This window comes from Arvicola amphibius, chromosome 5 (assembly GCF_903992535.2).
Source record: "Arvicola amphibius chromosome 5, mArvAmp1.2, whole genome shotgun sequence".
NCBI classification, from domain to species: Eukaryota; Metazoa; Chordata; class Mammalia; order Rodentia; family Cricetidae; genus Arvicola; species Arvicola amphibius.
In genome coordinates, this window is record NC_052051.1 from 87,841,133 (window position 1) to 87,854,088 (window position 12,956).

Below are 12,956 nucleotides of genomic sequence, written 5' to 3' on the forward strand. Positions count from 1 at the left end.
GAAAATCATACAGCATGGAAGACCACTTCAGACTGGAAGGACAGTGGCAAAAGTCTTGAGGACGCTGTGAGCCAGGTCCAGATCTAAGCATGCAGCTGGAGGTAGTGGGGCCAAGAAGAGAGTGTTCTAAGACCAGAGAGACAACAAATATCCTTGGAAAGGGAGGGAGATAAAACTGAACTGGGAGCCGAGTGGAGGTGGCTCATGCCTTTAATCCCAGCACTGGGGAGGCAAAGACAGATGGATCTCTGTGAGTCTGAGGCCAGCCTGGTCTACAGAGGGAGTTCCAGGACAGGCTCCAAAGCTACTGAAAAACACTGTCTCATAAAACCAAAAACAAACCAAACAAACAAAACAACAACAACAACAACAAAAACCCAAAAAAACTGGACTGGGTTTTTCTTATTTATCTACATTATCAGTATGTTACAAAGATTATAACGAGCTGAGTCAGTCACAGGGCTGTGTACCTTCCAGACCCAGTTACTTGCTTCAAAAAGGCGACAAAGGAAAATATCTGGGACAAGCCTGAACATCATAAAATCTTGTCTCAAACAACAATAATACTTAGCAATAATGATATTTAAATGTTATCCTTGTATTACAAGGTAAATTGGAATTAACTCTCTCTTATGAGGATAGCAATTTGAGAAGACAGAACAAAAGTGGCTTGCCGCTTCACTATGGTGTTGCTCACACAGCAGACACCTACAGAACCCGGCAAAGCTAGCTACTGCTAAGACGACAAAACAGGATACAAGTTACCAGCCCCTTTGGGAGGCATTGCCGTGAGATAGGTGCAAGGAATTTCAGAACCACATTTGCTTCTGCCTTTTTGATTCTGTTGCAAAGTCTTTCTGGAGTCAAAATATTTAAAATTAATAATTGAGTCATATTAAGAAATACTATGATGAGAAACTCTTATGTCTCATCTCAGTTTTGGTGAGCCACACTATCTCCAATATCTTGCCCATTCACAGTTTATCTGTCATTTACTGCTTTGTCCAACTTCGAGTTAATGAGTTCTGGGTCAGGGCTGGACAAAGCTCAGCAGTTAAGAGCATGTTCAGTTCTTGCAAAGTTTATTCAGTTCTCAGCTCCAAGTCACAGCTGCCAGTAGCTCCACCTTTAGGGTGTGTGATTCCCCTCCACACACACCCATAAAAATACTTTTAAAGGAGATCTGTGGACAACTTGATACATCTTGCTGGTGGACGGGAGAGGTGCTGCAGACCACACGCGATGGACTCAGAAGTTCAGGAAGAAATCCCTGTGCGCGAGGAATTCTTTTTCTGTGGTGGAGTTGAAACCCAGATTATAAAATGTGGTCCCTGGACTAACCTCTTTGATGAACAGAGTGTCACCAGGCCGAAACTGCTTATCTTCGTTATTCCAGGTCATTCACTCCTTTCTGTTGTTCCCCACTATTGAGCGGATGGCTGAGACGCCCAACGGCAGAATTGCCACTCCGCTTCTGTGCTGGTTTCGATATGTGCTCTATGCTACCGGCTACTTAGTACTTAAACCATGTCCAGAAATAATAAAGTCCTTCCTAATCAAAAAAGCCCTTGAAAAACTGAGCTTCACCTGTGAAATTCCGTTGGAGAACCTTCTTCAGCCATTCTGCCTGGCGAATGCTGCCTACCTCGGGAGCCAAGAAATGATCCAAGTGAGAAAGAGAGATGATGAAGCCATTAAGGAACTTTTACCTAAGCTCACGTTTTACTATGGTAAAACAGATGGCTGGTGTCCAGTGAAGTATTATGAAGACATGAAGAAAGACTTCCCAGGCGGGGATATTCGACTCTGTGAGAAAGGAATATCTCATGCTTTTGTCCTCGGTTTCAGCCAAGAGGTGGCTGCCATAGTTGCTGACTGGATGAATAATAAACTGCCCAAAATATAAACACTGGCTCAGGGAAAACACACCTACATTGAATACATAGAAGCCGTAGGTATGCCCTGCTTAGCGGTCATGTTTAATCTAAATGCTTGAAAAGGACATTGAGACCCTCGGCTACAGACAACCAGCACTCAGCTCCCTGTGCTAAGACTGGAGTGAGCACAGTTGATGACTCATTCCACAGATTCCCCGACTCACGAGACACAGTGACCTCCATAAGGATTCCTCTCTTCACAAGAAGCCCTACAGCACTGCCCAGCGCAGTTTGCCCAACACAATTCTACAAGCTGAAGGGAATCTAAATATTGGGGATTCTGACCAAATTATCACTTTAGAATAGATTGTCCTGAATGAAATTATGACACACTGGAAAATAGAAGCCACCCATGCACGTGAAGTGGGCTGTCAGTCATGTGAAATGAGTGAGACTGAGACAAGCTCACCCTCCTTGTCCAGTTGCAGGGAGGGATGAGCACAGGACACTGGCAGTGAACTTGGTTCCCTTCAGGTACTGGGGAAAATTAGTTCCAGCTTTGTACAGGTCTTGGCTGAGGTCGTCAGCCTGTCTTCCTGATCCTCCTGCAGTGAACCAAGAATCAAGGTTGCCTGACATTGATCAACTCACTAGACAGTTGCAGAAGGATCCTGACTCTGACCTGCTACAGGATGGCCAGTAGGCTCTTCCCAAGCCCTAAATTGCCAAGTCCCTGCAGCTTCCTCTAGAGCCAGAAGGGAGGGATGGACTGTCCACGTCAGATTTGTGTGGCCATGGAGTAGCTCATCGGTGTGGTTCTTCCAATGAAGCCCCATGGACAGGAGGCAGTGAACCGCTGGTGCTATTCGTGATGGCTTTTGCTACCCTATGATTCTTCCTTTCTGAAAATCTCCCAGCACATAATTTTTGGAAAGATGTTTTAAATTGTTGAGTAAAACATTAACAAATTAATTCCCTATTTGCTTAAAAAAAATACTTTTAAAATGGTTCTGAGTCACATGATCAAGCCCTGACCTATCGGCATGAGGTTTGCCTCATATCAATTGTGCAGAGATAGTTGTTACCCAAAGACAGGACAATTATTCTGGGCAGGAAAAAATAGCTGATGCACTCAGCACTGAGAGCACTGAGGTCATTCAGGGTCCTGAAGAATAGATACGTCTTCACCTATCACATCATATTTATTTTTCAAGCACTGCATAGAAGTTTATGTGGGACAAATATAGTATCTAAGGAAGTAGAATTATTATTCTCTTTTCGTAAATGTAACTTATAATCAAGTTAGATTAAGCCTTTGAGTCAGGAGGAGCTGAAAAGGACTGATTAAGGGGATGGAGCATCCTAATTAAGTCAAGCATTTTGCTCTCTCTTCCTGTGCCATTAGGTAACAATAGCTTCAAGAATAAAGACATTCACACTGAGAAGCATTCAAAACTGGAAAATAAAGTTGGCAACAAAGCATAATGGCTATAGATTTGAATAAAACAACTAATAATAGTTTATCTTTTATGTTTATTCATCACTAAGGCCACAACAGTGTTTTGTCTCTGTCCTTAGATGTTAGGATTACTGTACCCATCTCATCTTCATAAGATTAAATGCAAATTGTACAGTGACTTTGATGGATGTCACCTAAAAAAAAAAAAGAGAGAAATCAATGTAGAAGAGATGGCGAGCTTTTCTATGTGGTATAATAGATACAGGTGTACAAATAGATCACGAGCAGGCCAGACGTCCATGTGCTGAGAATGGCTCTGGAGAGATGAGGACATGGCTGGGCAGTACAGTACTTGTCTGGCATGCTCCAACAAACAACCAAGAGAGTTGCCTTATTAGAAAGTTCTACAATCAAAAGTTCAGTTTGAATAGGGTCTTCCAAAGTCAAGAGAAAAGCATAAGACAAGAAACATCAAATTATGTTTCCCAGAAGGTAGAAATGAGCTGATTCACTGTGTGGCCACCAAAAGGCTGTACTACATAGGCTCACGCACATTTGCTGAGCAGATAAACCAAACCAAAGTGTTCTTAAAACCAATTAACAAGTTTGTGTCGATTTGGCACAGTACAAGGCTAAGAGTATATTTTTAAAGTCACAAAGTAAAAGGTTTTGTTAGTGATTTACATGATGGGGTAAAGTGTGCATTTTTTAATTAAATCAAAGCAGGGAAATGAGTGGAGGAATAGGCAAGGAAGAAGAAAAACTAGAATTGCTAAACCAGAGGGGCTTCAATTTCCCACACTTTCTAGGTTTTAAACTGGGAAAGTTCCACTCTGCTTGGGCCTTGGCTCCCTGTATGTTAACAGGAACAATGAGAGCATACATTACTCCTAAGCACTTTAGGGATTAGATGAAAAAGCATGTAAGATAATGATGCCCGCAATAAGTGATGACTGACTCATTATTGATGGTTGCTGGGCAGAGGATCACACTCCAGGCTTTGGGCACACCAGGGAGATACACTTCCATTGAAATATATCCTCAGATTATTGGACATTATTGTAATATTGCAATTTTCTCTTTTATTCTCAAAGTTAATTCTTTCAAGAAAAGGATGAACTATCTAAATGGCTTTAATGTGTGCAAGCAAGATGAGAAAGGAACTCAGTGGTCAGGGGCTAAAAGCTTTGGGGTGGAAATCAAGATGATCTTGGCTGGATTGTCAGTTTGACTTGATAGTGGCATCACTGCTCAGGATTAAACCAGGTCCCCATACATGCTGCACACAAGCCCCATCACCAAACCCGATCCCTACCACAGAACTAAACTACTTCACAGGACTATAGCAGGGCCCTTAGAGGATATAAAGTAGGACTGGGTTGGCTGTGAATGTTTCTGTGTATTCAGGGTTTGGAGTGTTTTCCTCACATCTGAGTGTACCACATGCACCACACTCCAGCATTCATTTGTGGAATAAATGCAAGAATGACCCTGACTTAGGTCCACCTAGAAACCAAGAAATACCAGATAAAATCCGTAAATATAGATTTTATAACCTGTAATTTCAAGAAAATGAGATAGCACACATCAGTCCTCATCAATCTGTCTGTCTGTCTGTCTGTCTGTCTGTCTGTCTGTCTGCCTGTCTGTCTACCACTGTGCCTGAATGAGATGTCCTTATGAGAAGCATATGAAACCCGAAGAATCATGCATCGACACCCTGGCATTTGTTTTTATGTTGCTGCTATTTCCAGAGCCCTTGAGCTCTGTGCAGATATGAGGCTGGTCCATGAACTGTGAGGCTGCAGTTGGGTTTAAAGCATTTCAGATTCCAGTCAGCTGCAAATATTCTAAAGTGCAGGAAAGTTAGTCCTCTTTGGGTAATCTTTGTGTTTAGACTAATTTTTCTTTTATTTATTTATTTTCTTAAGATCTCAGTTTGATAAACCTGCCTTGCATGATCAGAGCTCCTGCTGGCTGCCAATTTGGAAAAGTACCTAAATACGTGTTTTCATTTTAATTATCTATTTTTTAAAAACTATCTTTTCTCATTTTACATGCCAAATCCAGTTTCCACTCCATACCCTCCTTCTGCTCCTCCACCTTCTCCCCCGCATCCACTCCTCAGAATGGGTAAGTATTTCCATGGGGAATCAACAAAGCCTAGCACATTGATTTGAGGCAGGACCAAAGCCCTTCCCCCTATATCTAGGCTGAGCAAGGTATCCTTCCAGAAAGAATGTCTTCCAAATAGCCAGAATAAGCAGCAGGAATAAATCCTGGTCTTACTGCCAGTGGCCCTACAGTCTGTCCCAGTCATACAACTGTCACCCACATTCAGAGGGCCTAGCTTGGTCCTATGCTGGTTCTCTCACTGTCAGGCTGCAGTGGTGAGCTCCCATTAGCTCAGGTCAGCTGTTTCTGTGGGTGCCCTCACCATGGTCTTGACCCCTTTGCTCATATTCTCACTCCTCCCTCTCTTCGACTAGACTTAGGAGCTCAGGGCTCCGCTGTGAATCTCTGCATCTGCTTCCATCAGTTCCTGGATATAGGTTCTACGATGACATTTGAGATAGCCATCAATCTGATCAAGGCCAGTTCAGGCACCCTCTCCACAATTGCTTCAGGTCATAGCTGGGGTCATCCTCATGGATTCCTGGGAATTTCTCTAGTGCCAGGTTTCTTGCTAGCCCCATAGTGCCTCCCTCAGTCAGGATATCTCTTTCCTTGTTCTCTATCTCTGTTCCTCTCCCATCTCAACCATCCCATTCCCCCAATTTCTCCTTCCTCCTTCTCTTCTCTTCTCTTCTCTTCTCTTCTCTTCTCTTCTCTTCTCTTCTCTTCTCTTCTCTTCTCTTCTCTTCTCTTCTCTTCTCTTCTCTTTCTTCTCTCCTCCCTTTTCCCTTCTGCCTTCCCTTTTCCCCCACACCCATGCTCTCATTTCCCCTTCCCAGGGGGATCTGTGTATGTTTCTTTTATGGTTCTCCTTGTCACTTAGCTTCTCTGGGGTTGTAGACTATGGCTTCTTGCTTTACAGCTAGTACTCACCTATGAGTGGGTTCGTACCATGCTCATCTTTCTGGGTTTGGGTTGCCTCACTCAGGATGTTTTTTTTCTAGTTCCATCCATTTGCATGCAAATTTCAAGATGTCATTCTTTTTAGGGAAAAAAAAACTTTAATCGATAATCTATAAACTTCCACATTTATTTATTTGTTTGTTTATTGGTCTTTTGAGATAGGATTTCTCTGTGTAGCCTTGGCTGTCAAGGAACTCACTCTGTAGACAAGGCTGGCCTCGAACCCACATAAATCCACCTGCCTCTGCATCCCAAGTGCTGGGGTTAAAGGTGTGTGCCACCACCACCCAGCAAAATTCCACATTAAAAAAAATAAAACATTGTAGGAAGTAATGAGATGTTTCAGCATGTACCTGCCGATAAGCCTGATGACCAGAAGTTGATCCCCGAGGCCCATTTGGTAGAGAGAAAACATACACACAAATAAAAATGTAATTTAAAAACTTTTAAGATGCTAGATAGATGGCTTAGCAGTTAAGAACACCTGCTGCTCTTGCAGAGGACCTACAAGAACAAAGTTCAGGGTCTGGAGTTTACAGCATCTTTATGTTACAGCAACTATCTGTAACTCCAGTTCCAGATACCCTCTTATGGCCTCCCTGGGTACTGGTCGTGTACATGGTGCACAGACACACATAAGACAAACATACGTGCACACACATATTTAAAAAAAATTAAAGCTATGCACATTAAGAATAACTCAGAGGTTAAGAGCACTGGCTGCTCTTCCAGAGTCCCTGAGTTCAATTCCCAGCAACCACATGGTGGCTCACAACCATCTGTAATGAGATCTGATGCCCTCTTCTGGTGTGCAGGCATACATGAAGGCAGAACACTGTATACATAATAGATAAATAAATCTTTTTAAAAATATTCTTTATGGTTTATTTAACTTTATTTTATGTGCATTGGCATGAAGGTGTCAGATCCCCTGCAACTGGATCTTCAGACAGTTGTGAGCTGTCATGTGGGTGCTAGGAATTGAACCTGGGTCCTTTGGTGAAGAGCAGTCAGTGCTCTTAACCACTGAGCCATCTCTCCAGCCCCCTAGATAAATAAATCTTAAAAAAAAAAAACCAAGGTGGAAAAAAGGTAAAGTAGCTTTTGACAATTACCTAATACTGTCCACGTAAGGTTCAAAAGAACTCAGTGACTGAGACCAGGCTATATACAAAATTCAACGGGGTCTGTGGCATAACAGTTCCAAGCAGCCTTTAGAATCAGCAAGGAATCGGTTCCAGGAGTCACCATGGATACCAACATCTGCAGCCATTCCGACCCTTATAAAACAGTGTGTAGGCTGGGGATGCAGCTCAGTGACAGATGTTTGCTCAGGAAGCATAAGGCCCTGGGCTTGATCTCCCAGCACTGCAATGCCTGTACCCACAGAAGTTCCTCTGTGCACTCTCAGACTGCTCAAGGTTCTTACAGTACCTAATACCACATAAAGTAAAAAGAGAAAATGGGCAAAAAATAAATTATAAATAAATATGACATTGGAAGGCCTAAGGTTAGTGAAAGGAGGGATTAGGGAAAAACAAACAAAATCCCCACTTTTGTAGTATTTTGCTGAGGTTGGAGTTTTTAAAGCGGAATGGGAAGCAGGGGAGAGCTTTCCAGCCCTTCATATCAAAAAGAAACCCGGATCTCAAGCCCACAGCCGGGAATTCTCTCTGGACTCTGCACAACCTGCATCTGCCACTGGAACCAAGGACAAAAGGTGTCATCTGCCCAATCTCATGCTGCAATGTTACGTTGGGGTGTGAAACAAAACAAAATTTTACTTTCTTCACCTCTTTAAATGGGTGTTACTTCCCTCAGTAGCACTGCTGTGCTCCACCAAGAGGAGGGAACTCAGACCCTCACTCAGAGCCTACGTTGTGTCTGTTATTGCTAAACTTATGCATTGAAAATACATAAAATCTAAAATCGCTAGCTCCTTACAAGTTTTAAAGTAGATAGCTTTGCATTATTTTTAATTTGCTCATAATGAAAGTGTTAAATTCTTGCCAAATTTCTTAGTCTTTTACCCTTGGAATGGATAATTTAAAAATCTAAATATAAATCCTCTTGTATCAGAGCAAAATAATTTCCTTTGATGTGCCTGGCATCTAACTTTTAAGTATCATTTTTCCTGTTATAAGTGAATACCACAGTTTATCTTAGGACCAAGACACAGTAAGAGGAAGGAAAGAAATATCTGGTGATTAAGACTCAGTTGATTTTTCATATTTTCTCTGGAACCAAAATAAAGATGATTTTAATATTTTCTCTGGAACCAAAATAATTCATGCCTGTCTATAACTCTGGGCCATAATTCAAAGGGACTATTTTCAGTCTCCAGTGAAGCTCTCATCTCATGTCCAACTCTTTGGTTTCCCAGACAGGGACTCACTGTGGAGCTCTGGCTGGCCTGGAACTCACTATGTAAACCACATTAGCTTCAACTCCGAGCTCTGCTGCCCGTCTCCAGAGTGCTAGGATTAAATGGGGTGTGTGCCACCATGCCCAGCACATGTCTCACATTCCTTTAATAAGGTAAAACTCTCAAAAGTTAACAGGAAGTGGAGGCCGAAGAGATGTCTCAGGCTATGAGATGGCCTTGCTTTGCAGCGGACCCAGGTGGTCTACAGCACCCACATGGAGGCTCACAGCCATCCTGAACTCCAGCTCCAGGGAATCTAGGGAGTCCACCCTCTTCTGGCCTCCTCAGGTATTAGGAACACACATGGCTCACAAACATACATGCAAACACTTACATGAATAAAATAAGATAGATTAATAGAAGAAGGAAAATGCTGTAATAAAATAACAGTTAACTATCACAAATTACATTATGTTCCTTTTCGCCCCTGAAGTTATAACTGCAGCCATAAACTGTCCTAACCCTCAATCCATGGCACCTTCTCAAGCCTCAAGAGATACTTACTTTCTTCTCTTCTACTCCTCTATACTTTAGTTTGTAGTCCTTGTTAGTGTGCCGAGATGATGTTCCTAAAGTCTGTTCATCCGTCTAAACTTGGAATGCTTCTCTGGTAATCTGGTCAAAGAAAAGCGTTTGAGGTTTTCTTAGGCTCCCAGAGAGCTATAGAATTCTTCTCATACACACACAAGAATGACCTACAAGTCTGTGGCTTTATTATCAACCATCATGGGCACAGAATAGTAGATAAAAGATATATTAAAATAAGGCATAAATTTAGATATTTTTCTATTATCTTAAGGAAAACCAGAGCTGTGAGATGGCTCACCCAGCAACGACACTTCTGCCAATCTGATGGCCTGAGCTTCATCCTCAGGATCCACACAGTAGGAGAGAAACAACTCCCAGAAGTTGTCCCCTGACCTTTACATGCAAAGTGCAACACACACACACACACACACACACACAAACAAACACATATACACACACATACACACATACACACACACACACACACACACACACACACACACACACGCCTAAGTTCTCACACTGATTTTGAGAAGTTTCTTCTGTCTGGTGATATAATTTAAAAGACAATCTAGCAAATATTTTCTAAAATTTTACAGTTGGTTCAGACAAGTTCTCTAAATTCAAATGCATCTTAGGCTAGTTTATTGAAAACAAAGCTTTGAAATCTCCAAATGCACTTGAAGTTTTAAAATTATTCTTTTTTTTTCGAGACAGGGTTTCACTGAAGCTATCAAGCCTATCCTGGAACTAGCTCTTGTAGACCAAGCTGGCCTCGAACTCATAGGGATCCTCTTGCCTCTGTCACCCGAGTGCTAGGATTAAAGGCATACGCCACCACCTCCCAGCATTAAAATTATTTTTATGAAGATTTATTTGAGAATAAGAGAAGTAAAAAAAAAAAAAGCAAAGATGTATGGCTGGAAGCAAATAACCAAATATATTTTGGGCCCAAAAAAGAGCTGGGTTAGAATACCTGTACCGTTAAATGCTGACTGTGTGTCTTTGAGCTGGGTTAGAATACCTGTACCATTAAGTGCTGACTGTGTGTCTTTGAGCTGGGTTAGAATACCTGTACTCTTCAATGCTGATTGTGTGTCTTTAAGGAATTATTTAACATAAACAATTTCAGTTCCTTTAGCCATAAACTAAACTTGGTAGAGCTGATGTGAAAACGTAAAGAGTTCCTGATTCAGATATTAACACAGAAAATATTAAATAAATAACAGCCAACATTACTGACAGCATACAAGATTAAGAAAGAATGGTATAAATGACTCCTATTTATACAGTAGGCTGCTGTTATCTATGATTGTTCTGTATCTCCTTACTCAATCTTAGAGATATTTTTGGTTAGGACAGAAACTTTTAAACTTTCATTTGAGCTGGGGGGTGGATCTGTAGTTAAAATGCTGGTCACTCAAGTGTGAGAACCAGAATTCAGAGCCATAGAACTGATGGAAATGCCATGTTAGAGTGGCAGCCTTCCTGTAATTACAGTCCCCAGAGCAAGCTGGCCAGCAAGACTAGCAACGGCACGGACCTCTGAGTTTGACTGAGATTCCTGGCCTCAGAAAATAGTGTAGAAAAGCAATGGAGGCTGAGGGCTGACATCAACTTCAGGCCTGTACATGCATGCAAATAGATAAATGCTCATGTACCCCAACTCCTGTACATGCATACAAACAGACAAATGCTCATGTACCCCAACACCTGTACATGCATGCAAACAGAAAAATGCTCATGTACCCCAACACCTGTACATGTATGCAGACAAAAATCTCGTGTATCCCAATACCTGTACATGCGTGCAAACAAATGTTTATGCACCCCTAACACCTGTACATGCATGCAGACAAATGATCGTGTACCCCAACACCTACCCATACATGCATGCAAACAGACAAATGCTATGTACCACAACACTCATACATGCATGCAAACAGACAAACGCTCATGTACCCCAACACCTGTACATGCATGCAAACAGACAAACGCTCGTGTACCCCAACACCCATACATGCATGCAAACAGACAAATGCTTATGTATACCCCCACAACAAACATGCAAACATATACACACCTCAGCAGCATACAAATGGAAAAGGAAAAACAAAAGACTTTTATGTGAATATTAGAAATATTGGAGAAAATGGGCCTGGAGTTGTGGCTCAGTCGATAGAGCACTAGTCAAACACTCATGAAGCGATGACCTCAGTCCCTGGCACTACATAGCAAACTTCTCTGCATTATGAGTGGTAGCTAGGTAGTATTTGCAACAGTTATACCTGCCTAATGTTCCCTCTCTGTCCTAGATAGAAGAGGAAAGAACGCGTTGAATCAAAGAGCACAGTGGAAAACAACTGAAGACGGCAGGAACACTTCATTCCCATTCTTAAAGAGATTGTCCTTCATTTCTTTGTGAAATGAAGCAACAAGTACAAATACATTCTAGTTACAGGCGATCTGCTGAGTAAAGTTAAAAATACATTTCCAGGAAGCTTTAATATACTGCTCTATATCGTAGCCAGAAGACTTTATGGGAGAAGTTATACACTCTTTAAAGAGAAAAGAAAATGCTTTGCTTCTAACCCAACCACTATCAATTCTCTGGAAGGAGGGGTTACCAAATAAATGATCTCCAAGATGAGTTGCAAAGTAGTTCAGCTGATTACAAGAAAAAGATGACATTGTCAATTATCTTCAAAAGCTGCAGTCACTTTTTGGATGACAAAAAGCATGACTATCCCAGAAGAAATGTTTTCAAGTCATGGTGTTCCTTCACTAATGTAAGTAGTCCCATTTTGGCAGTTCTGAACATTGAGCATCCAATAAAGAAAAAAACATGATCAGTCACATCTGCTGCAACAAGGGACAACACTTCTCTTTTCTTGAAGAACCAGGATTGATTGACTTTGTGACATGCCTGGGACTGGTCACCTCAAGTGTTTCCTAGTTCCTTTCAGAATGAGCACTTCCTTGGATGATTCCAATTCCAGGTGACCTTCTACCTGAGAGTATTCTCGGAGGGCACTCTACAGACCAGTTTTAGAAAGAAGTTGCTCTCTTTCGCTGCAGTTCATAGCTGCTTGGGCAGAGGAATAGTAGATGATTTACACTAGGGGCTGGCAGAGCTAGGGTAGTGGACAGATTAGGCATATATTTTAGGGGCAAAATCAATAATTTTTATATGTTATTGCTTTTAATTGAACTATAAATTTTGCCCCACTCCCCTTCTTTCCTTCCCTCTCCCTTTCAAAAATCAATAAATGTTGTCAATAACTTGGATATTGATTACAGAAGAAAAAGAAAAAATATAGGATGATCATACTTAAGTTATAATTAAATGGGAACGAAGCCACTTACAATACTGATAAGACAGAAGGTTTACTGGGTTTGAGAAAAAAATAATATAGTTAATAAGAGTTTTTCTAGGGTCTGGAGCTAGCTGAGTGGGTAAATGTAATGGCCACCAAGTCTAATGACCTGAGTTTAATCCCTGGTGTCCACATATTGAAAATAGAGACCCACCTCAACAAGTCCTCTGACCTTCATACAGTTGCTATGGGACACACATGCATGAGTGCAC

At 41.6% G+C, this 12,956-nt stretch overlaps 1 protein-coding gene across 1 annotated transcript; it reads left to right on the forward strand.

The window, feature by feature from the left end:
• Positions 1-1,242: 1,242 nt before the first annotated feature.
• LOC119815594 (lipid droplet-associated hydrolase-like) lies at positions 1,243-2,077 on the forward strand. The gene is given in 2 exon segments (XM_038331792.1): positions 1,243-1,397; positions 1,399-2,077. Coding segments are annotated over 2 exon segments (663 nt in total). The 3' UTR covers positions 1,907-2,077.
• Positions 2,078-12,956: the final 10,879 nt, after the last annotated feature.